Here is a 26,347-nt window from a genome sequence, read left to right on the forward strand (position 1 = left end):
GTCAGGCCATGGTTGATGACATGGTCCACCAAAGTTGCTCTTACAGTATATCATCAGAGTCCGTGCATGGCCTCTTCGACCTTGACCTCCTCCTCCTCCTCTTCCTTTTGCTCTCCCTCCCTCTATCCATGCTTGCAAAGTTTCAAATGGCTAAACTGAGGGCTTTTTGTAGCTGGCTGATTGGTGTTCAGTTTTGCAATAAAGTGCCTTCGTATGTGTATTTGAGTGGTTGCAATAACCCAATGTGTTTTGTATTTTGAATACATGTGTTTTCCAAATGGCACCCTGAGATTTCACTTTTGAACAAAGTGTCTTATGTATGAAATAGAGTGTAGTATGAAGGACCAAGTGTGTTGCATAAAGGAGTAAGTGTGTTGCAGAATTGCAACTAGAGTGCAAAGCAACGCTTTTGTTTAAAGTATGGGTACATGTGTTTGAGGCATGGTAACAAAAGCTTCAAGTTGTGTTACTTTAGTCTAAGCATGGGTCTATAGTGTTCAAGCAATGGGCAAAAACTGTATTCAATTCCATAGAGGGCATGTTTTCACAGTTACCAAAAAATGAAATAATGAATTCAAAATTATTAAATTAGTATATTTTACAGTACAGTAAATTCAGTTAAATCAAAAATAAAACAAACAACACACTACTATAAACACAGAAAAACACAATTGTGCGCAAGTGGGCTTATGGATCCTGCCGTCTGTTGGGGTCTGGCCACAGGATCTCATCAACATCACAAGCAATGTCTTCTCTTGCTAAGCATCGGGGAAAATATCCCCTTGTGTGTTGAATCCATCCCTGGATTGACCTCACCTCAATGTCTCCGCAGGCCTGTTCCATTGCCTGCAGAAGAGGCATACAGGCATGTGGTTGGCGGTCTTACACGCCATCTCCAAGCGGAAAAAAATTCCTCTATAGGATTTAAAAATGGCGAGTAAGGGGGCAAGTACAGAATTTCAAATTGATCATGGTTTGTGAACCAGTCCTGGACCAGAGCAGCCCGATGGAAACTGACATTATCTCAGACAACAACAAACCTGGTCTGCTCTGGTCCATCCTGTACAACTGCATCATGAAGTGCATCTAGAAATGTTATTATGTGTTGTGCATTATAGGGACCCAGTTTGGCATGATGGTGCAGTAGCCCTCGAAGACTTATGGCAGCACACAATGTGATATTTCCCCCACGCTGCCCTGGGACGTGCAAAATTGCCCTTTGGCCAATGATATTACGTCCCCGTCGTCTGTTTTTGCTAAGGTTGAATCCAGCCTCGTCAATGTAAATACATTCATGCGGCTGGGCAGCCCCATCCATGTCCAAGATTCTCTGTAACAAAAAAATACATTTTGTGGATGGCTTTACTCAAAGCACACACTTACACTACTATACAGAACCAAACCGACCCATCCCACCACAAAGATACCGGTGTAGCTTTCTGAATGAATCTATGTGGTAGGCTACTAATCCAGTGGTATTCATCTGTTACTGTGCACCCATTCTTTATTGTAAATGTAAAGGACTGAAACACTTACCTGCACATATTCATGTCGAAGTTCTTTGACCCTGACACTGTTCCTCTCAAATGGGACCCTGTACAGTTGCTTCATGGTCATGTGGTGCTTTACCAAGATCTGTCTGATAGTTGTAATGCTTACTCGATTTATGTTGTTGAATACTTGTCTATCTGCAAGTATTTGTTGCTGTAGCTGGTGGAGACGGATTGCATTGTTTGCTCTGACTAGGTTCACTATGGCAAGTTCCTGCTGTTGCGTGAACAGGCGTTGGCGTCCACCCCCAGCAGGTCTTCTAGTCATTCTGCAGAAAAATGCAACCACAAATTGTTCTCGTTTTTTTTTCTTTTTTACAGTACTGTGTATACTGAACTTTACTGTATTTACCATAAACAGCACTGAAACATCTCAACACGTTACAGTATATGTTTCACAAAACTACCACTTTTGTTGAAAAAAAAGGAGCTTTAGCACTCTGGAATAGAATACATGTGATACAGTAACGTGATATGGTACAGTACTGTAAATACTCTAGATACAGTCTGAGTAGAGTAGAGAGTTGAAGACATACCTGTTTTCCAGTCGGAATGTCCTTATTATGGATGAAACTGTGAAGCAGCTTAGATTAGGATGGACTCTCTGCCCAGCTTCCCTCAAAGTCAGGACATGGTTTATAACATGGTCCACCAAAGTTGCTCTTATGTCATCCGAAATAATGGTCCTTGTGTGGCCTCTTTGACCAAGTCCTTGTCCTCTCTCTCTCTGTCCTCCTCTCTCTCTCTGTGCTCCTCTCTCTCTCTCTCTCTCTCTCTGTCCTCCTCTTCCTCTTCCTCTGCCTCTAGCTCTCCCTGCCTCCATGCTTGCAAAGTTCTCAAAATGGCTTAACTGAGGCATTTTTGTAGCTGGCTGATTGGTGTTCATTTTTGTAAGTAAGTGTTTTCAGGTGTGTCTATGTCTTTTCAATTAACCAATGTGTGTTGTATTTTGAATAGATGTGTTTTCCCAATGGTACCCTGAGATTTCATTTTTGAACTAAGTGTCTTATGTATGAAATAGTGTGTAGTGTCTAGGAGCAAGTGTGTTGCAGAAAGGAGCAAGTGTGTTACAGAATTGCAACTAAAGTGCAAAGCAGCGCATTTGTTTAAGGTATGGTTACACTTTGTTTAAGGTATAGTAAGAACAACTTCAGGTTATGTTACTTTGGTTTAAGCATGTGTCTATAGTGTTCAAGCAATGGGCAAAAACTGTAATCAAACAGATCTCATTCCCCATTGAATACCACTTTGCAATCTTGTATTGAGAAATGTGATTTTTGAATAGTGTAACAATTCTCTGATAAAACTTGGCACAAAGTGGTGAGCCATGATCCATCTTTGTTTGCAAATACTGAGTCTTTGGTGGGTGCTCCTTTTATACCCAAACACGATATCCCCTAATTCACAGGCAAATTGTGAACTTTTAAAACAGTTTTACTTGGATAATCTGTCATTTTTATCATGTCACTTTTATTTTGCCTCCATCCCAATTTTTTGGGGGAGTTTTGCAGCCATCAAAATTAAATAAAGGTAACACTTTATTTCAATGTTCCACTTTAGACATTTTACTAACTATAAGTAACTTTTCAACTACATGTCAACTAACTGTCATTAGAGTATTAGTAGACTGTCAGCTTAATATCTACTAACACTTTATTTTGTTGGTCCCCCAACAGACATTCAACGGACTATAAGTAACTTGGCGACTACAAGTAAACTCATTCTCCTAACCCAAAGCCTAACACCTAACCATAACCTAACAGTCTAGTCTACTATAATATACTAATACTCTAATGAGAATTAGTTGACACATAGTTGAAAAGTTACTTATAATTAGTAGAACATCTTAAGTGACTATCGAAATAAAGTGTAACCACAATTTTTATTCTTTGTACTTTTGTCAGCTTAAATATAGGTTCAAGAGAATTAGCAAATCACAGATTCTTGATTTTATTGCATTTTACAAAATGTCCTGTTCTGAAATTGGGGTTGTAAAAGGCTTTTTTTTTATGTGCGCTTATTAGCATTTTTATTAATTTTTTTTACAACTCATACTCTTGCTATTTTATTAAAGCTCTGGGCAACGTTTTGCTGCAGACTAAAATAAGAGGGTGATTTCTGGTCACACAGTTTTACTGATTGAATGAAAAGTGTCAGCAGCTGTCAATTTTAAGTCTGTATTCAAATTCCAAGTATTTTATTTGAAGGGTTTTCTTTTGCTTTTTATATGAAAATATATGAGAATACAGAATATATTAAAATACACTGGTGAATCTGTCCCACCAGTGCCCTATATAGTTTCTTTAAAAAAAAAAAAGTCCATTAATGCAATTCTAGTAAATGGCTCGGAGATAAAAAAAATAAAATATTGCCCTCAGGTAGTTGTCACGTAGTGGTTTTGTGTGTTTTCGTTATTAGTTATTGCCCGTCTATTATTTATCCCAGGTGTTTCTCATTTCTCACGCCCCCTTGTTATCTTGTCTAGCTCGTTTGTCATTGATTATTTAAGCCCTGTGTTTCTGCCCTGTCTTGGTTGGTTGTTTGAATTTATGTGTGTTACGTTGGTGCTCTCAAGTTTCTCGAGTCCTGCTTCTAGTTTTGTGTCTTGTTTCAAGTTTGTTTAATAAAGCTACACTGCATTTGGATCCAGCCTCAGCTCTGTTTCTCCGCACGACGTCACAGAACAACCAACCTCAATATGGGTCCAGCAGTCGTCAGCAACCGGGCTATGATAGAATACCTGTCGTCAGTCTTGCAGGAGGGCCGGTCTGTCCAAAGGTACGCGAAGGAGTTCCTGTCCATTTGCAGTGTGGGAGCGCTAGATGATATCCAGCTCATGGGCCTGTTTCTGAATGGGCTGGATTATGAGATCGCTCGATGGATGCCGCGGGACCTTGCCAACTGGACTCTTGACGGGTATGTCGCTCGGGCTTGTTCCTTGCAGGACCTCTTCACTACTGCGCGCTTATTCTACTCGACACCTGCCGAGTGTACTTTACCCGCGAAGCCCTCGTCGTCTTCATCGCTGGTTCACGTCAGTCACGACGAGCCCGCGCTTCACGTGCGCATTGACGAGCCCGCGACTCACGTCAGCCCAGCCGAGCCCGCGCTTCACGTCAGCCCAGCCGAACTCGCGATTCACGTGAGCCCCGCGAGGGAATCTCCTGTTCAAGTGGATGAATCTCCAGTTCAAGTGGATGAATCTCCAGTTCAAGTGGATGAGTCTCCGGTTCAAGTGAGTGAATCTTCAGTTCAAGTGAGTGATCCTGTTCAAGTGAGCACTGAATCTCCTCTTCAAGTGAGCGCTGAATCTCCTCTTCAAGTGAGCGCTGAATCTCCTCTTCAAATGAGCGCTGAATCTCCTCTTCAAGTGAGCGCTGAATCTCCTCTTCAAGTGAGCGCTGAATCTCCTCTTCAAGTGAGCGCTGAATCTCCTCTTCAAGTGAGCGCTGAATCTCCTCTTCAAGTGAGCGCTGAATCTCCTCTTCAAGTGAGCGCTGCATCTCCTCTTCAAGTGAGCGCTGCATCTCCTCTTCAAGTGAGCTGTCCAGCCCAGCGAGTGTGTCTAGCCCTGTGACGCGCCGCCGCAGGAGGAGAAGGAGGACTCGTTTGGTTCGCCAGGCCCCGGTGAGCGTGCCCAGACTCCTTGCTCTGCCGGCCCCGCCTCTGCGCCTCGCTCTGCCGGCCCCGCCTCTGCGCCTCGCTCTGCCGGCCCCGCCTCTGCGCCTCGCTCTGCCGGCCCCGCCTCTGCGCCTCGCTCTGCCGGCCCCGCCTCTGCGCCTCGCCCTGCCGGCCCCGCCTCTGCGCCTCGCTCTGCCTGCACCCTTCAAACTCCGGGAGGCCTTTCCTGTACCCGTTCACCACCCAGAGGCTCCTCCCGTGAATTTCCCCAAGTATTTTTTGGGGGGGGGCAGTAGGTACTCTGTGGGGGCCATGGAGGCGAGGCTGTCATGGACCTTGCCTGTGTCTGCTCCGTCCTCGTCTCTGTCTGAGTCTGCTCCGCCAAAGTCTGCTCCGCCCTGGCCTCTGCCTCGTCCTGCTCCGCCCTGGCCTCTGCCTCGTCCTGCTCCGCCCTGGCCTCCGCCTCGTCCTGCTCCGCCTTGGTCTCTGGCCCAGTCTGGTATGCCCATGCTCTGCGGCCCAGGCCCGCCTTGGCTACCTCCTGGTCCTGTTCCCCTGCACGGGCCTGGCCCTCCGTCCCTCCCCCAAGACTGTCTCCGCTTCACCGCCCTCCTGAACTTTTTGATGTTTGTATGGGCGTCAGGAGCCGCCCATAGGGGGGAGGCTATGTCACGTAGTGGTTTTGTGTGTTTTCGTTATTAGTTATTGCCCGTCTATTATTTATCCCAGGTGTTTCTCATTTCTCACGCCCCCTTGTTATCTTGTCTAGCTCGTTTGTCATTGATTATTTAAGCCCTGTGTTTCTGCCCTGTCTTGGTTGGTTGTTTGAATTTATGTGTGTTACGTTGGTGCTCTCAATTTTCTCGAGTCCTGCTTCTAGTTTTGTGTCTTGTTTCAAGTTTGTTTAATAAAGCTACACTGCGTTTGGACCCAGCCTCAGCTCTGTTTCTCCGCACAGCGTCACAGTAATGGGCAGCTGAGGAAATACGAGTTCAGAGAATTGCTTACAATGGGGGTTGTTTTGTTAACAGATGATATGGTGGATTGAAAATGTTTGGTTGTGTGTTGTTAGAGTAACAAACCCTATTGCATTCTAAAACTGCCACAGACTAACTCCTGCCACACATTGAGTCATTAAAGCTGTGGAGAATAATAAAAGAAGAGGCTCTCAAGAGGAATCATTTTGGACTTGTGCTCTCAAACCAAGGTCTCCTGGTCTCAGTGAAGATTTGAACATTACTCTTTTTTATGAACTCCTCCTATTGACCCAAGTATCTCCACATTTTCAGCTGTGAGATGCTCTCTGGGGAGATGTTCTGTTCACAATATCCTCAATTACTTTTAAACTTTTGTTGGGTTTTAAACTACATTACCTATAATTCAACTGAAGTAATTAAGGTAATAAATTGCACTATAGGCAAAATGGTAAGCTCGATGTAAACTACACTCCGTAAGTGTGATTTAACTGGATGGTGTGGGAATGAACACATGTGGTGGTAAGTAATTAAATGCTTCACACCTAATTATTGCAAGACTACAGCCCTGTTTGAAACTGGAGTCATTGTATGAGTTTGAGAAAAATCTTTACCATAGGGAAGAAACACTGAACTACCACATTAATATAGGATTCTGCAAATGATGTGCCTATAAGGCCGCCAAAATAATAAAAAAAATTTTTTTGATGTGCTCTGCTGCTAACATACAACATTATTTCAACCACAAATAAAATGAATTAGTTGTGGACATGGATGCATAATTTTCCCTTCAATTTCTTCGGTAACACTTTATTTTACGACCTGCAAACAACTGTGTAAGTACACACGGTGTATGTTTCTGTAGTTACAGTGCACTTCCGTGTAAGTAAGGGAACAATATGTTAAGTTTGGGGTAATAAAGGGATAACAAGCACCACTTTCATTTACAGCCCGCAGGAGTTACACTTACCCTGTAACTACACAGAACAAGGGGGTAACAAACGCTACTTACTATGTAGCAATACGAAACAACACTATTTGCACTGTAATTACAGAGAAAGGTATTAATTACACAGTATATTTGCCCTGACATTTAAGTGTCAGTGCAATTCAATGGGATAAGGTAAGTACTAATAACCACATGGTACGGTCTAAATTAAAATCATTGCAGAAACAATTTTTAGCAATCTAGTAAGAAAAGCCAATTAATTAATTTTTTATCATAGTATATATATGAAGGGTTGAGATGCAAAAGCCTCTAAGTGCCATTTGAAATTTTCTTGAATGATCATTTTTAATCAAGCTAGTATATTTAAGTTCATTAATTTCACTTAAATGGGGATGAAGATTACCTATGAATTGTCTGAATTACTGAAGTTAAATATACAAGCTTGATAAAAATGATCATTCTGGAAGAAAATTTTTAAATGGCACTTAGAGGCTTTTGCATCTGAACTCTTCATATATATATATATATATATGTGTGTGTGTGTGTGTGTGTGTGTGTGTGTGTGTGTGTGTGTGTGTGTGTGTGTGTGCGTGCGTGCGTGCGTGCGTGCGTGCGTGTGTGTGTGTGTTTAATTTTCAACCCACAGATGTCAAAATTACCCTGAACATATTTTGCCAGAAATGTGATACATTGTATAAACAACAGACATACAATATTTTTTCATGGAATATATTAACAGAATAGGTACCTGTTATTTTTTAACTAATTAAATAATTTGCTTGTATATCTGCTTGTTACCCCTTTTTTACCACAAACTTATACCTACACGGAAGTACACTATAATTACAGAAATGTACACCGTAATTTCAGTGTACTTACAAACTTATTTGCATCTGTTTGTTACCCCTTTATTACCCAAAACTTAACCTATTGTTCCCTTATACTTACACGGAAGTACACAATAATTACAGAAACGTGCACCGTAATTTCGGTGTACTTACACAGTTGTTTGCAGGTCGTAAAATAAAGTGTTACCATTTCTTCTTGCCCTCCAGACAAATTTGAAGAGTTCAGATGCAAAAGCCTCTAAGTGCCATTTAAAATTTTCTTCTAGAATGATATTTTTTATCAAGCTTGTATATTTAAGTTCAGTGATTTCACTTAAATGGCAATGATAATTACCTATTAATTGTTATTTAAGTGAAATTACTGAACTTAAATATACAAGTTTGATAAAAAAAAAACATCATTAAAGAAGAAAATTTCAAATGGCATTTAGAGGCTTTTGCATCTGAACTCTTCATTTATTTAATATAATTTTTATCTTCATTTTACATTACCTTGTTTTTATTTTAAGAGCAGTGCACCCAGTATTATAAGACTTGTTCGTATGTCACATAAACAAGGTTTTGACAAGTATAGGTTTCCCATCCTGTGCAGTGATGGTCTGACCTGTCAGCTGTCACTGACAGACTCATTATATATTCTGCAGTCCTGCCAAAAAAAGGAGATGTCGGCTATAGGTTTAGGGATGTGAATTAGTTCTTGAATCATTTCACAACAATCAGGTATATTGTGTTCAGGCCTGGATGAATGTCCTCAAGTATTCCAAAACATATAATTGCTATTAATAATTAATCATAATGAAACTGTATTTAGGGTCTAGGAAGTTTTTTCACTAGTCTTTAGGTCCAGATGAGGCATCCTCTGGTCACTGGTTTGCACAATCTTTAAACCCTAGCTTTTAGGAGGTCATACCACACAGTATGTAGCCTACTCTTTCAAATAGCCAATTACAGTGGGTGAAACTGTTGCCAACACATGTCTTCATTCAGTTCCGAATTCAGCCTGTGACTTCTGCTAGTTTGAAAAGCACTTGTTATTGTAAAATGTTCGAAACTTTATCACAACAGTGTTTCGAATGCTCAAATACATTTCAGAAGATATGTTTGTGAATACCGGTGGCTTTAGCAGTTTGTTTATCTGTTCATGGCTCAGGGACACGGACAACTCAATAGAAAGACGTTTCGTAGGCTATTGTTTTGCGGTCCATTATATATTGCATAATAGGCTATTCGATACAGACTTCAAACTCAATGGACTCTATGCACGGCCGCGGCGGTGTTTCCGGTGAAGGTCTGGGTGGGATGCTGGATTATACTTCCGCCGATCGTATAGAGTCCAATGCTATACCAAGAATTTATATTGGATTTACTCTACTGTATATGGCTATACTAAAGACACGTTAGTCACAAAAACAGACACAACAGACACCCTTCATTTTGTTTATGCTTCTTTGTTTATTATATTAAATAAACATAACTATAAAATTACATCTACACCCCTCTCCGTATTAAAGTTTCGTTTCGTTTGACGTCTTGCGTCAAAGACGGAATTATGCGTGCATATGTAGCCTTCCAGTAGGCTACTCAGCCCAAGCCAGGTATGATTAGGCTATATGTTGCCGTGGCTCTCAATGAAGCAATTCGGTGGAAACCGGTGCAGGAATCAGACAGAAATAGACTATTGTTTGGAGCATTTTAATAATTTATCTGTTAAGATGCTTGTATAGCCTAATATTTATGTAGGAAAAGTGTAATGTTCTATGAAAGAATAGTTCTTCTAAAACAAAACGACTATGTGACCTGCTGAAAAGAACCACTGAACGAACCAGCCTACTGAATCGTTTTGTAAACGGATTCAAATGATTCCGAAATCGTCAGGAACCATAGACGTCAGGTCAGGAACCAAAGAACAAATCTTTTTGGTGAACTGATTAAAAAGATTCGAGTCACTGGGTTGAATCAAAATCGCCACCACAAGCAGGCAAGCCTAGTCAGTCAGAACAAGCGGGTGGAGCGACCGACCGAGCGAGCGCGCGCCCTCAGCCTCCAGCACAGCAAGCTCGCCATCCAATCAGCGCAAGGTGGCTTTCTTATTCTGCTGTGTGCTCTTCACTTTTTACTCTCTCTGCAACGGCGTCTGATCCACTGAAGTATCAACAAGTATGGTAAGTCATGATAATGCATTCAATTTATGGTAAAACGCTAACTTTTTGAAACCACATAATGCAATATGTAATTCGTTCTGGGAAGAAGGCTGCTGAGATTAGTCTTGTTTCATATGCTTGTGTAATAGGCTATTTTAGTCATAATCTTTCATTAATATTTTCCTCTATTTGTACGTCTTTTGTAGTTCCCAATTTGAATTTAGGTTGACATGCTATTTTATAGGCTATTCTATAGTCGGCTGTTTATCCAGCATACGCGACATAGGTGCAGGATATGCTTATAATATAATATTTGGATGTTTTCAAGCGTGAGTAGCCTATTACATATAGACTTTGAGTAGACCAGATTTACAAGCACTCAGTTTTGTTTGCAAACTAGCTACTTAATTTCCCACGTTATTATGGTCTAATTAAATACGAAGACTCTTTCTTTCAACGTTTCTTTCACGTATTCAGTCCGTTGTTAGCAGTACGCTTAAGTCCAGCCTCGTAGTGTAGGCTAACCTATGCCATCGTCATGTTTTGGCAGGTAGCCTACATTTTTCAATCTAAACCAGATGCAGCCTACGTTTTTAGCCTAACAATGAGAGAAGGAAGATAGATTGAGATAAATTATGACACTCCATCAGAGTTGCCAGATTGGAAATGTTCAAGTATTTTACCAAGCTCAAAATTATCGTATTTGGAAGAAAATTATCGTACACGAGTCAAACGTAGCCTAAGCTATTTATTGACCTACAACTTTTTTATTTTATTTAAAATTTTTAAAAACTTTTTTCTTCTTCATACAAAACATACAGAGATCAGCCTGTTATTGATATACAACTTTGTATACAAAATACAAAAAGAACATTATTATGCTCACGAGAGAGTCATTCTCCACGATGATTGGCCGAGAAGACGTTCACGTCCACGTTCACGTTTTTCTCACGGTAGACGTAGAATCCACAGCTATCAATGATTAAAGAAGCCCTATGATTACAACGACCATCATTTGAAGTGTGACAATTCTGAAATGATCGATTATGGGATTTTTTTTTCATTATTGATCGTAGCCTACAGAGGTCAAAATTATCGTACAAATACACATGAGCGTGTGTTATTTTCATATCTTTTTAGAATATTTTGTTGTAATTTGTTCTGAGGTAAAGTACTCTTACACGTGACAAAGACAAAAAAAAAAACTCCTCCATGCTCTTCTCTTGTCATTTCCTTCATTGGCAATATTGAAACGTGTGTTGCCTGTTATTAACACATATTTGAATTTATGAAATAGAAATTATGTATTTGTATTCAGGCAGCTAACAACGTTTTTTAAAGTGTTTTAGTTTGCTTATAATATTTTTTCAGTTAAATGGTGACCTTTACGGTGACCTTAAATAAGAGCAACTGTGATGTTCTTGGTGAGAGTGCATCACTCACAATTCCTCTTTCACAACACACCTTTATAGATGAGCCAAGTGTCCTAATTGCATCCTATTGGATTCTAAAGGTGGCTTTAGGTTTTAGCATCCATCACAATAATCAACTACTGCTACTGAGCTGCTGCTGATTCAACAATCAATCCTGAGCTGTGTTGCTTATTGCTTAGCCTACTGTACATTGCCAGTGAATTAATCTTTTTTTTCAACACTTTTTAAATGATGCATTGCATGTCTCATATGCTGCCTGAGACAAAGTTTTAGTGGAAAGAATGAAAGTCACTTCACTGCATCATGTGTTCGGCGTAGGTCTATTAATATTTTCTCCCTGCCTTACGGACTCTTGTAAAATGAGTTGCTGTCTCAGAGGGGGTTTTGACAAAAGAGCTTTTCACACTTGAAATAGTTAACCAATTCTATACACAGAAGTGAATCACATCTCATTACCCGGTGTTAACAATAAATCCTGGGTGTTCATAAGCTAACGTTTTACACTCTATATTCCTAAACCCTGACATCCTTATTTGCATATTTGCGCTGTCAGTGTCACTGATTGGCGAACGCTGTACAGCTACAAAAAGTACATTTACATTTTTGTACATTTACAAAAAGGTTCTAAAATTGCACATTCTTATATTATATGGGCATACTGTACTATCAAGTTTATCCTGAATGGACTTTTCAAACTATAAAGGTAAGAATAAAACGGTCTCTTCTTCGTTTGACATTTTCCCGCCTCAAAAACTGAAACTACTGTTTATGCAACATGCAGTGTTTCTGCGACTGTCCAAAGCAACTGAATATGAGGTTTGTTGTTTGCTAAGCATCTAGTCGTAACATTCTAACACTGCAGTGCATCGTTTCACACTGTACAAATTTGGCTCTTACAAGTGTGAAACGTTCCTTTACCTGGGGTTAAAAGCGGGGTTTAGAACGAAGGGACAAGGGACAAGGTTATAAAATCCCTAAAGTGTAAGCTATCCGTTTAGACTGAGGGCAGTCATGATCGGATTGATCGGCACAAATGTAGGGCGTTAAAGGTATAGTGTGAATTAAATCATGTGATGTTTTCCCCACCCTCATGTTGTTCTCACACTGTGTTATTTTGGTTCTTGAGGAATGTCAAAGATGCTCCATGCTATGCTTGACTCTAATTTAAGCATATAGTTTCAAAAGACTTGAAATATAGTTGTCATATGGACCACTTTCATGATACTTTCGAGAAGCCATTTTATCATTTTTTATTTTTTTTTTGGAGTTTGTCAGTATTTAATAATAATAATAATAATAATAATTATTATTATTATTATTATTATTAATTAATTTTTTAGTATTTAGCAGTTTACTTTCCTTGTGTTGAAAAGAACATCTGGGATATTCTACTTATTACAGAATTTACATGTTTTGCATTTCCCTTTCTAATTTTATTAGATTAATGCAGCATAACAAATGTAATTTGTCTGCAAGATATGAGACTTATCTAAAATTGTTTTGTCATGGGTTGAATCCATTTCAGATCAGAGCACTCTAATGTTGCTTTGTATGTTACACAGCATATCTTAAAGGGACAGTTCACCCAAAAATACAAATTCTGTCATCATTTACTCACCTTCATATTGTTCCAAACATCTATGCCATATTTTCTTCTTCTATGGAACATGGAAGAAAGTGTTTCATTTAAAAAATAGTATACAGTAATAGTATACAGGTTTGTAATGACACGAGGGTGAGATGTCATTAGACATCAAATAACAGTACTTTCAATCTTTAATTTATAGAAATATATATTTATTTGTTAATCCAAAACATCTTTTTGTGTGGGTGATTATTGTTCTCCTTTTTGTTCTTGCAGTTTCCAGACTTGGCAGGAGGGAATTCAAGTGAATGGAGCCCTTTTCAAATCCATCTTCTGTTTTTTGGTCTCTAATTAAACCTTGGCTGTTGAACCTTTTCCTCTCAAATATTGAATTGCCTCTCAGATGTTGATGGACTCTCTCCAGGACACTCACAATGGCTTCAAACACCTGAAAATTAAAATCACTACTCTACAAATGCACAAAGGGCGTTAATAAGGAAAAACGGGGTCGGAATGACACAGTGACATGTAACGTTTACTCATTAATTTTCCAATATGACTTGGATTAACAATGACTGTCCTTAAATTGTAGAGCATTCGGAAAGTAAGTAGCTGGACATGACTTACCCTGGAGGGGCTCATATGTCAAAGAAAGTCTTCATCCCTCATGGCTATCCCCTTATCTTGAGATTACTTTTAGCCGTGATTTGTTTGAGCGTGATGGGTTTTGCCTGTCCCAAGAGCTGCCACTGCTCCGAGAGGAATGGCTTAACCGTAGTGCAGTGTTCCTCTCGCAACCTTGTGGAGATCCCCCCAGACCTTCCGCACGATACTGTGTTACTTCAACTGTCCTCCAATCGCATCACCAAAATCCCAAACCAGGCATTTAAAAACCTTCCCTGGCTCCAAGAGTTGGACTTGTCAAGGAACGCTATTGAAACCGTGGACGCTGGGGCTTTTCAAGGTGTAACAGAGAGCTTAAGGGCGCTCGACCTGTCCCATAATCACATGCAAAGCGTCCCCAAGGAGGCCTTCGCTCGGCTGCATGCCAAGATCAGCCTGTCCAACAACCCGTGGCATTGCGAGTGCACCCTGCAGGAGGTGTTGCGTGAACTCAGGCTGGACCCCGAGACGGTGAACGAGGTGAGCTGCCACACGTCTGTCCAGGAAGAGTACGCGGGCAAACCTGTCATCCAAGTCTTGGATTCAGGCATAAACTTTTGCAACTTCCACCACAAGACTACCGATGTAGCCATGTTTGTCACCATGTTTGGTTGGTTCACGATGGTTATCGCTTATGTCATCTATTACGTACGGCATAACCAGGAAGATGCCAGGAGGCATCTGGAGTACCTCAAGTCTCTGCCAAGTAGCTCCCAAATTAGTAAGGATTTTGACACAATCAGCACTGTTCTCTAGCATCAATCAATGCAGTGTAGGAGTGAATGTGTTTGGCACAGTGATGATGGCACAACAGCAAGCCTTATAAGGAAGAGTGGGGCAAGATGTGTCAGTTAATGAAGTTGTCCTCTAGGAAAGGAGAAATGATGAATCACTGATGAACATGTGAAAGATTTAAATCACATTTTGATAATGCACAAACCAATTCCAAAAGTATTATTTTGCTGCACATTATTTTAATTTAAATGTTTTATTATATTAGGGTTTTTGTGCAGTTGGAACCAAATCTTACCAAATGACAAACACACATGAAATATATATATTTTTTTAATTATTTATTTATTTATTTTGCTTTAACACCAAGTTCATTTTTTTCTGCTTCAGAAAATGTATTTTTACATGCAAAACATGAATTAAAAATAAAACAAATATTGTAAATAGAGAGATGCACATGATAAAAAAAAAGAATAATTTTTTTAACTCTTTCCCCATTGACGTAAAAATTTCAAGCAATCCATGTTTTCACTGTTAAGGTAGGGGTAAGGGATGCTATTACAAAATCTCCAGATTAAAAAGTCGAAACAAGCGATTATAAAAATTACTTAACCACTTGTAAAATAACTCAGCCATCAAACATTAACAAGGCTTTGAGAAAAATGCTATTTTGCTGTTTGAAAAATGCTGTTTTTTATATAACTTACCCACATTCAAGTGTTGATTAAGAAAAAGGAATGCATGAAACTAGTTTTTCTTTTATTATTTTTTTTAGCACATCCTCTGTTCTTTCTTTTGATATATTGCATGTTCAGATATCCATACAACAAAATATTCCAGGGGCTGAACATTATCAAAAATGCTGGCGGTGGCTGGCAACTTAAAGGAAAAAAAAGAAGATGGGGAAGTGGTAAATATATGGCCCAGTTTCTTGAATTAAGCAGGTGACAGATTAGCCACTGACACATCTTACCCCACTGTTCCCAAGTTAAAGTATTATTTAATTGTGATTTTTTTTTTGTTTTGTTTTTTGTGGTTTTTCACACAATGAATGTGTTGACAATTCTTCTGTTATTCCACTCATGTACCCTCAGTCGACCTACATAAGTCCTGCAGTCTCGGTGGTGGCCGCTTTGTGCCTCACGACAAGCTCTGCAGAAGCTCCAATTTTTCTGCAGGTGCTTAAATCACATTTTTGTCTTGAATTGATTTATCAATTTGTATGCTAATGTAATGGTTTCAGAACCGAATATTAAATGCTGGATTTAGGGATATTTATTTTTCCTTCTTTTATAGCGATGACCAAGTAGAGCAAGTACATAATCACTGCCAAAAAACAAACACAAAATCCAATCATTCACTTGCCCTATTTTTGGCAGAGTTCTGTTTACTCAAGTGCCTGATCCTGGTACCTCAGCACCAAAACACTGTGCATTGGGCATTATTTGGGTTGCTACAGTATCTCTCTGTTGTTATACAATAATAAAAAAGAAAAAGAAAAACCCTTTAATAGTGAGTGTTAAGTAGAATAGTGTCATCAAGTGAAAATGTTGGTGTATTTTAAAGATTTCTCTGATTGGTCTTGGATCAATTATGTATGATTAGAAGATATTATGAGATGACATTCAAAATGGATTTTGTCACCTGTGTGTTGAAGTTAAAAGGGCTTGCAGGTTATATTTCATGAAGGCTAATGTGTATTTCTGTCCACATGTATCAGTTTTAGATTGTAATAAGCCTTTCAGCAGTAGTGTGTATATACATAAAACAATAAAATGCTATTAGAAGGACTCTGGCTCCTTGCAGACTTTTTTTTAAGTTGCACTCAATTTACTATATGTATGAGCTTTTGTGGACATGTTCAGCAAACAAAAAATCAATAGCTTGGGGTCCTTGATTTTGTATCATTGTTTTGTGTGAGTCTAGCTCTAGATCAATAGCAGATTCATTACAGGGGAAGGCGAGCTTTAAGACCAGCTGTTCTGGGACTAGCACCCTCAATTCAGTGAAGAAGCCAAAGTATAAGTGAAAGTGGCTGTGTTTGTGCTTCTTTATAAAATATTATAAAGGTTGAAAAAACTACATAGTGCTGCTTTAATACTCAAGTGCTCCATAATGATTTACCATTTCTGAATGTATGTAAATGTGACAGTGTTGAAGGTTCAATGTAATGGGGGATGGAAGAAGACAAGGGTCGGTGTGACTGGGTCTTGGTGTTATAGTAGCAGTACAGTAAGTTGCGCACGAGCGCCTTCACCATAGAAAAATATAGCACATTCAATAAAGCAACATTTCTCTGTAGAAACTCAGTCCTTCTCTCTCGTTCTCTCGCATCAACCAGCTTTTATCCGGTTTCCCCGCGCCAATCACTGCAATCAGAAACAGGTATTTGGCATTTTGCATTTTGCCCGACTCCACCCCCGCTCTCCCGCTACAGACCTCGCTAAACCAAACAAATGTCCCTAAAAGTTAGTATTTATTTACTTATGCAATAAATCCCCATAGCACTGTTGACGAAACAGTAATCATCTTGCCAAAGTCTTGATTTGTCCCTCTTGATTAAAAATTCGCATCCTGATTGTCTTCCAGAATGTAATTTACCAACCCATACATGTTACTGTATATAAAAAGCCCATTATCAAATATTAACTCCAGTAAATCTTGAAGGTGCTTATCTGGAGGCATTAGCAGCAAGAAATTAACTTGAATAAATCTAGGAGATTCTTATCACGTTTTGGAAATGATTTATTGTGTACACAATTTCAGTTATCATTTTTGCAGCGCTGGTGAAAAAATGTAATGTTTTAATTATCTCTTAAAATGTGTAAATTAATAAATTAAATATTAATACAGGTTGTTTCAAAAAGATGGACCTAATTTCATCACCATCTGGCGAACAACTGTGGCTGGAGGCTGTTGGTTTCGCTGGGTGAGGTATAGATCTAATTAAAGGTTATTTCCCAGCCAACATTTGTATATCAAGCCATCGTGGGTTTGAAATGGGCTGAAAAATGGGTCTGCAGGTTCCATAATGGCCCCATGTAAATTGGCCAAATGGATTTAATATAGGATTGGACTTGTCCGCAGGTGAGACCCACTGGGCAACATACTCAAGACCCATCTTGGTACCAGCTATACAAAAAATGCTGGGTTGTTTTAACCCAATTTTGGGTCAAATATGGACAAACTCAAACATTGGGTTAAAAATGTCATTTAAAAAAATGCAACCCAATGGCTGGGTTTGTCCATATTTGACCCAAAATTTGGTTTTAGAGTCGGAAAAGTTTCTCCAGATTATTTAAAAATCGTATAACTTTTCACTGAAAGCTTTTTTTGCGGTAACAAAAATGGTTCTTCTATGGCATTCTAAGAACACCTTTTGGAACATTTTAAGGTCATTTTACACCAAACTATAAAAATGAAATTAATCTCAATCTCCTTTTCAGCAAGGTTTTGGAACATAGCCATTTTGGGCCTCATAACCCTTTTAAATAAAATGCAATAACTCATCATCTTGCTGAATTAGTTGTGGGCGTGCTTGGCAGCTGCACTCTACATGACTGATTCAGTTTTTTAATACATTTGATGTGGTGGTGTTTTAGTTCTATAAATCTTATGCCTGTGGGATTAAAGCCTGTACAGAAGGAAAAGGGTCAAATAACAAAATGGAGTATATCTAAAAGGCTCCAAACAAAACAGTTTAGGGTCAGACTGCAGCACTATGTAAAGTGCTTTTGGCTGTCACAATACCATTAACATAGAGGCAAGAGGGTTACATTTTTTAAGGAAACATCAGCAACTTTCCAAACGTCGTCACTGACCTATAGTTCACCTCTGAGAGATGGATGTTGTTTGAGCATCTCAGCATGGCTTATCCATCAGTTTCTGACAGCATAGATGACGGTTGCTCTTTGTGCTCTATAATTACATACAGTCAGCTAGTTGCCGTACTCATCCTTTTTGCTGGTTTTTAAATGCACTATTCTGCATTTTGAAGCTGCTCGCTCTTTGTAAACCATGTGTTTACTGCCCTTTGTAATGTATTTACCATGACAGGCCCTCACAGGTCATGCACTGACTAGACAATGTTTTTTTTTTTTTTTTAGGAAAACATCTTTCATGTTTTGCTGACAAAATATTTTGCAGCAAGTTTCACTGCAATGATCTCATAGTCTGCTGCATGGTCTAAACATTTTCAGACAAAAAAAAAAAAAAAAGAATCAATTTGTTTTTAATTTCTTTTCTGGCCGCCTATTACAATAAGCTAAGACTTCGTGAAAGGCAGGGCCACAAAAATATTTGAATGAATAAATACGAATACAATATTGACTGGAGACCGGATGTGTTCCCGCATAATATTTATATCTTCCTTTTAACAAAATGCCTGTCATAATACCACCTGAATACGAGTTGTTTTTATTGATAGTTTAGCCACTTGCATGTAATGAAGGGAACCTTTTAAGAAGTTATTTTTAAATAGTATTGTATTTCAACGCATTCTCACCCCAAGGCGTCACCTTTGACCATGCTTCAATATTTGACGTTTTAGGCGCCCTTTAGCGTCACTTACATGACGCGATCCTACGGCGTCATCTAACTGACGCTAAAGGAAAGCGTCTGTTAGATGACGCGGTTAGGTTTAGGTGTGGGGTGGGGGTAGGGTACACGCGATCCTAGGGCGTCATCTAACTGACGCTAAAGGGCGCCTAAAGCGTCAGATATTGAAGCATGTCCAAATGCTTCCCAAGGCGTTAGTTAGGTGACGCCTTGGGAGTGAGAATGGGCTGTGTATTTTTATGAATCACATTTCCTGAGCTATTCATACTAGCCGACAGGAGTGTTTTTCTAATTGGAGCTCTCAGTGCTTAGAGTGCGATAGAGATTTATTAAGCAAAATTCTCCATCTGCTTTAGATTGTCATTTTCTGAAGTGTTATCATTTCTTAGCCATGTGTCCTCCCACTGGGATTTGTATTTGCTGGTGCTCTTTCACCACAGGGGTAATATGTGCCTTCCAAACAGCATTTCCTCCTAGATTGAGTGTATTGAGCCTCTGGCATTTCTCTGACATTTATTAGTAATCATTTTTAAAAAGCTCCTTTGAGTATTTGTTTCTATTTATAGATTCTGTTACAGTACCAGCCAAAAGTCTGGACACATCCACTCATTCTTGTTATAAATATTTTCACCATTTACTATATAATGACAAATTACTTATACTCTGAAAAAATACTCTCACTCTTCCATGTGTGTCCACACTTTTGACTGGTAATGTTTTTATTTATTTCACTTTTTATTGCACAGAATTTACCACATTTCACATCCTGTTTTTAGTTTTTCATTTAATTTTTTAGATACTTTTCATTTTCTAGCATAATTTATTTTTCTTTTTTCACAGTGTGTTGAAGACTCTAAGGATTCTCAATAGCAACCTGTGTGTGTTACTTTAAGAGAACAACCATGAATAACCATGCATCTGTGTTGTGTTTTATTTGATTATTATCATTATTATTTGATTTACATCAATTATCATTTTATTATTACTATTTGTTTGTGTTATTTTATGTTTTTATATATTATATTCAGCCCATTCTCACTCCCAAGGCGTCACCTAACTGACGCCTTGGGAAGCATTTGGACATGCTTCAATATCTGACGCTTTAGACGCCCTTTAGCGTCAGTTAGATGACGCCCTAGGATCGCGTGTACCCTACCCCCACCCCACACCTAAACCTAACCGCGTCCTCTGACGCTTTCCTTTAGCGTCAGTTAGATGACGCCGTAGGATCGCGTCATGTAAGTGACGCTAAAGGGCGCCTAAAACGTCAAATATTGAGACACCCCTCGCTGCAGCCTGTAGCACGATGACGTAGCTGGATGGTCCAATACGTAGTGGATGGATGTGTGTTTTGGTGACGTCATTTACGCATGCGCAGTGCCGATCTCTGATTATAATTCGAATGCATTGGTTTTAAGTGATATGTAAGCTCAATATTGTACTGAGATGATGTTCAAACTGTAGTATAATACTAATACTGTTAAATAATTATAAGTAATTATTGATGAATAAGTAAGGAAAATGCTAAAATAATAACAGCATGGGGAAAATAAATCTTGTAATAATGAACTCGCATTTATGTTATAGCCTACATTCAGAATTGCGAGAAAAAAAAAGGTCAGAATTCTGACTTTATAGCACATTGCGACTTTATTTCACGCAATTCTGTCTTTATAACAAGCGATTGAGGCTTTATTTCACCTAATTCTGTCCTTATGCGGTTGAGGCTTTCTTTCACCTAATTATAACATGCGATTGAGGCTTTATTTCACCTAATTCTGTCTTTATAACATGCGATTGAGGCTTATTTCACGCAATTATGTCTTTATAACATGCGATTGAGGCTTATTTCAAGCAATGATGTCTTTTAGCTATAACATGCGATTGAGGCTTTATTTCACCAAATTCTGTCTTTATAACATGCGATTGAGGCTTTATTTCACCTAATTCGGTCTTTATAAAATGCGATTGAGGCTTTAGTTTATTTCACGCAATTATGTCTTTATAACATGCGATTGAGGCTTTATCACCTAATTCTGTCTTTATAACATGCGATTGAGGCTTTATTTCACCTAATTCTGTCTTTATAACATGCGATTGAGGCTTTATTTCAAGCAATTATGTCTTTATGACATGCGATTGAGGCTTTATTTCAAGCAATTATGTCTTTATAACATGCGATTGAGGCTTTATTTCACGCAATTCTGACTTTATATCTCACAATTCTGAGAAATAAAGTCTGCGAAAAGTAGCATATACTCGCAATTGTAAGGAAAAAGTCGCAATTATTTTTAAAAAAAAAGTTTTATTCTGAAAGCTCTGAAAATAAGAGCTTCGCTCGTGACCATATTTAAATGTATTCTTGGAAGATCAACGATTGTTCACCAACTCTCTAACTAGGCCTATGAATTCTTAATGTGCATGTGCCATCAGCGTTTATCACAGGATCGCGTTTAAAGTCTGTTTAGAGAGAACGGTGTCATCCCCTAATTTAATAACAAATTATCATTTCGACAGAATCAAAACTAACTAGCTGTAAAATAACATTATTCATGAACCGCTATAAAGCAAAAACAATCTGTTACATTAAATTAAAGCTGCTTTGAAACAATCTAAATTGTTAAAAGCGATTTATAAATCAAGATGACTTGACTTGACTAGTGCGCATGCGCGCGTTACAGGGTCCAACACGTATTGGACCGTCCAGCTACGTCATCGTGCTACAGACTGCAGCGAGGACCTCTTGCAAATATTGAAGCATGGTCAAAGGTGACGCCTTGGGGTGGGAATGCGTTGTTATATTACTTATTATTTATTTTCAATTGTTGTTTAATTTTATGATTGTGTGGTAAGGGATGTTTGTCTTCACGACTAAGAGATAATGGAATGTTTCCAGTTCAATGGTTTTTAACGTAATTTACATTTACATTTAATCAATTAGCAGATGCTTTTATCTAAAGTGACTTACAAATGAGGATAGCAATAGAAGCAATCAAACTAAAAATAGGGCAACAATATGCAAGTGCTGTGACTAGTCCCATTTATCCTAGCACAGTACACGTACTGTTAAATAGATATAGAAGTGTTAGTATTAATAGGTGTTGACAAAAAAACAAAAACAAAAAAAAAACATGTTCAGCAGTTTCTTGAAAATGGCTTAAGCAGCTAATGTTGAGTTAGGCAGGTCATTCCACCTGCTTGGAACAGTCAAGGTACAAGTCCATGAAAATGATTTTTTGCCTTGTTGTGATGACACCACAAAGTGCCGTTCACCTGTGCAACCAGAGCAATTTTATGGGGAGAGGTGTATGACATGCGTTCTCTTCGGCTCTTTAAAGACCACTCTTGCTGCAGCATTCTGGATCAGTTGCAGAGGTTTAACAGTACAAGCTGGAATGCCTCCCAACAGAGCATTACAATTGGGCAGTCTGGGTAGAACAAGAGCTTGGACAAGTTGTCGAAGCTGTGTAGGATGCTCTGATAGGGAGGGCCTGATTGATGATGAGGGCCTAAAGTTGTGTACGGCAAATCTGCACTACAGTTCTAGCAATGTGGTATGTGAAAGTTCAAGGTTCCTGGCTGTCCTGGAAGGAGTTATGTTGTGTGGAGAAGTTGTGATACATTCAAAAAAACATGTTTCTGAATGACAGATCCCAGGGATGACATGGAGATGGATAAGAGAACTGGTCCAAGAACTGAGCCCTGAGGCACCCCAGGAGCTAGATGTTGCAACTTAGACACCTCACCCCTCCACAACACCCTGAAGTACCTACCTGAGAGGTAAGACTTGAACCATCGTCACAGGACGATGTTTTGAAGTAGTAATTATTATAGAAATAGTAATAAATAGTAATAATATTACTTTATTAAAAATCAATTGATTTGAGAAACAACAAAAAAAAAAAATTCTGAATTTTAAGTATATTTTGCTCTAATAGCAGCATGATCCTCAGGTGTTGCTGTCAAAAGGAAGAGTAGTATATCCAAATGCAAGTAAGTTAAGCAGTTTATTGACAACAGACAGAAAAGGAGAGTACTCAAAACACCACATTTAGCAGGCGGACGACCTGGCACTCCCAGGAGAGCTTACCCGACGATTGTAATCATCGATAAGGGAGTGATCCAGTATGTCCCTAGCAGGAAGCCAACTCCTCTCCTTCGGACCTGTCCTGAATTCTCCTGTATGCTGGAGGAAGTTTGAGGCGGACTGTCACCGGCCTAATGATTTTGGTGACAGTGAATGAAATAAATTTAGGAGCTAGCTTATTAGACACGGAACGGAGCGGAATAGTGGAAAGCCACACTTTTTGACCCAGAACGTACACGGGAGGCCTGGACCACTGACAATCGGCCTTAGCCTTGGTGTGTGCCCCCACCTGGAGCAGAGTCTCACAGGCTCTGGTCCAAGTGCGGTGGCAACTCTGGATGAATGCGTGAGCCGAGGGGACCGCGACTTCGGATTGCAGACTGGGAAAAATAGGTGGCTGGTACCCTACGCTACACTCAAATGGAGATAGGCCTAACGAGTTATGTGCATACTCAACCCATGAGAGCTTCTGGCTCCAGGAGGAAGGATTCTGAGAAATCAAACATCGCAACACTCTCTAAGTCTTCGTTGGCACGTTCGGTCTGCCCGTTGCTCTGAGGATGAAACCCAGAAGAAAGACTGAACCTCGCCCCCAACAAACGACAAAACTCAGGCCATGTAACCGAAAGATGTGGTCTTCAACAGCGATAATTTGGGCAAAGGAATGAAATGAGCTGCCTTCGTGAACCGGTCTACTACAGTCAAAAGGCCACCAGAATCGTTGCTTGACCAAAAAAACTGGTGTGATTGACTCCTGGATGACATGCTTTATTGGAACAATGACCCCACCGAATAACGTCGGACCATAACCCCTCCGTAACAAATAAGCGACTCGGTGGACACTGCTAAGGCTGAGCGGACCTTCGACTTGATCTCCCAAGCGAGTGTGGAGACAATGATTCTCTCTGGAAAAATGCTCTCTGGAGTGGACGGGCGAACGGAAAGGTCAAAAATGTGAGACAAAGCATCAGGTTTGATGTTCTTGGACCCTGGACAATACGACAAGGTAAAAACCAAACGACCGAAAAAAAGTGCCCACTAAGTCTCTCTGGAGTTGATTCTCTTAGCAGACCTAATATATTCAAGGTTCTTATGATCGGTCCAGACAATAAAGGGTAGCCCTGAACCCGAGTCTAACCAATGACGCCATTCCTGCCAATGCTAGTTGACTGCCTGGCAGCAACTGTCTGTTACGAATGCCATAATTGCACTCTGCCGGAGATAAACGATGGGAGAAAAACGCGCAAGGATGCATCTTGTCATCCGCGGACGAGCGCTGAGAAAGAACCGCTACTACCCCCACCTCTGATGTGTCGACCTCCACCACAAACTGACATGGGGTGCTTCTCAATATCCCTCCTCGTCTCCTCCCTCCTCCGTCCTCCCTCCTATGACCCGGAAACCGATCGAGCTCAGCCATCTTGAAGGACATCTCAATTCTCTAATTGCACCGTGAAGAGTCGAGGATCGAGGAGTGAGGAGGCTTCCTGAGGAGTCATAAGCGAGGATACACAGGTGCATCCTACGCGGAACTGTTATATTGACTAAACGTGACGCACGTGTCAATTCTTCTCCCCCTTCACATCGGTCACAATCATTTTAATGTATACTTTACCTTTGCAGTTTATATAAACCACACATCTCAGATATTTCAACAGTATAGCCTATCTTTATTATTATTTATTATGAATTTATTAAATAACCAAACTTCAACATCATAAGGGCAGATCCTTTTAGTGCTGCTGATGACACTGTGGAGTGACACTCGAGTGATCAAGTATTCCAATGTATATAAAAAAGCTTTTATTCGATTCCTCCGTCCTCCTTTCCTTTCCTCGCTTCCTTCCCTCCCGTCCTACAGGGGGTGGAGCTGAGACGCAAGGAAAGGAAGCAAGGAAAGGAAACAAGGATGCACAAATAAGAAATGAGAAGCACCCACGATGTATCAGGGGCAACAAGAATGGCGGCTGAAACAAAGCAGCTCTTGAGGTTGGTAAATGCAGCTTCAGCTACACCTACCACCTGAACGTCATCTTGGCGGAGGTCAAGCCAGTCAGTGGAGTGGCTAGTTGGCTGAAATTGTGAATAAAATGCCTGTAAAAATTGGCGAACTCCAGAATCCTCTGTAGGGCCTTAGGGGAATCCTCTCTAGGGCCTTGGCAAATAAACCACAGCCTTAACCTTGTCGGGATCCATGCACACCCCCTCGGAGGAGACTATATGACCCAGAAACGGAACCAACTGTGCATGAAACAAAGATTTCTCTGCCTTGACAAAAAGCCCATTCTCTAACAGCCTCTGGAGCACTTGTCTGACATGCTGAACGTGTTGGACCAAATGATAAGCATTACGAAAGTGCAATTTAGAGAAAATGGAAGCTCCCTGCAACCTCTCAAAGGCTGAAGACATCAACGGCAAAGGATAAGTATCCTTTACCGTAATGATGTTCAGCCCTCGGTAGTCAATACAAGGTCGCAGAGAACCATCCTTCTTCCCCACAAAAAGAACCCTGCCTCCACTGGAGAAGAGGAAGGACGAATAATCCCGGAGGATAGAGAATCAGAAATACATTTCTCCCTCTCTGGGACAGAAAGTGAGTATAACTTGCCATTAGGAGGAGACATACCTGGCAGTAAATCTTTGGCACAGTCATAGGGACTATGCAGAGGAAGAGAAGCAGCCCAAGACGTACTGAACACTTCCTTCAGGTCAAGATACTCACGTGGCACGTTAGATAAATCTGCGTGTTCATCCTGAAACACAGAACAAGACACCAAAGAACACGTAGACAATAAACAAGAAGCATGACAAGATTCATTCCAGGCTAATATAGAGTTTCTGCCCTAGTTGATGTGTGGGTTAAGGAGTACCAGCCAGAGATTACCTAACACCACAGGGGAGGAAGGAGTGTCAATCAACCGAAAGTCAATATTCTCAATATGATTACCAGAGGTAATTAGTCCGTGCAACCCCACCCGTCAGTAACCTCTTACCTACTAACAGGTGCTGGCTTTTACCGGACACTGCAGCGCGATATGACCAGTGGTTCCACAATAAAAACACAATCCCCTCTCCTTTCTCCTCTGCTTCTCCCTTATAAGCGAGATCTGCCAAGCTGCATGGGCTCAGGTTCAGGAAGAAATGCTGTCTCTCTTCAGGAGAAAAAGTGGAATCAGGTGAATAAGTCACTTAATTGGCCTTGTTGTG

At 40.0% G+C, this 26,347-nt stretch overlaps 2 protein-coding genes across 2 annotated transcripts; one reads left to right on the forward strand and one right to left on the reverse strand.

Annotated features, from left to right (window-relative positions):
• Positions 1 to 917: 917 nt before the first annotated feature.
• LOC148978302 (uncharacterized) lies at positions 918 to 2,184 on the reverse strand (the record flags this gene model as incomplete). Its single annotated transcript, XM_089133641.1, has 3 exons — positions 918 to 1,330; positions 1,537 to 1,819; positions 2,087 to 2,184. Coding segments are annotated over 3 exons (687 nt in total), but the record flags the coding sequence as incomplete, so codon positions are not given.
• Positions 2,185 to 9,863: 7,679 nt separating this feature from the next.
• On the forward strand, positions 9,864 to 16,264 carry lrrc3 (leucine rich repeat containing 3). Its single transcript, XM_039669832.2, has 2 exons — positions 9,864 to 10,104; positions 13,378 to 16,264. The coding sequence occupies exon 2, from the start codon at positions 13,720 to 13,722 to the stop codon at positions 14,518 to 14,520; it is 801 nt and encodes a 266-aa protein (XP_039525766.1). The 5' UTR covers positions 9,864 to 10,104; positions 13,378 to 13,719; the 3' UTR covers positions 14,521 to 16,264.
• The last annotated feature ends 10,083 nt before the right edge of the window (positions 16,265 to 26,347 follow it).

This window comes from Pimephales promelas, chromosome 7 (assembly GCF_988280905.1).
Source record: "Pimephales promelas chromosome 7, fPimPro1.hap1.1, whole genome shotgun sequence".
NCBI classification, from domain to species: Eukaryota; Metazoa; Chordata; class Actinopteri; order Cypriniformes; family Leuciscidae; genus Pimephales; species Pimephales promelas.

Coding starts and splice junctions, on each gene's coding strand:
- lrrc3 (XM_039669832.2), top strand. CDS start 13,720: ATGACTTACCCTGGAGGGGCTCATATGTCAAAGAAAGTCTTCATCCCT.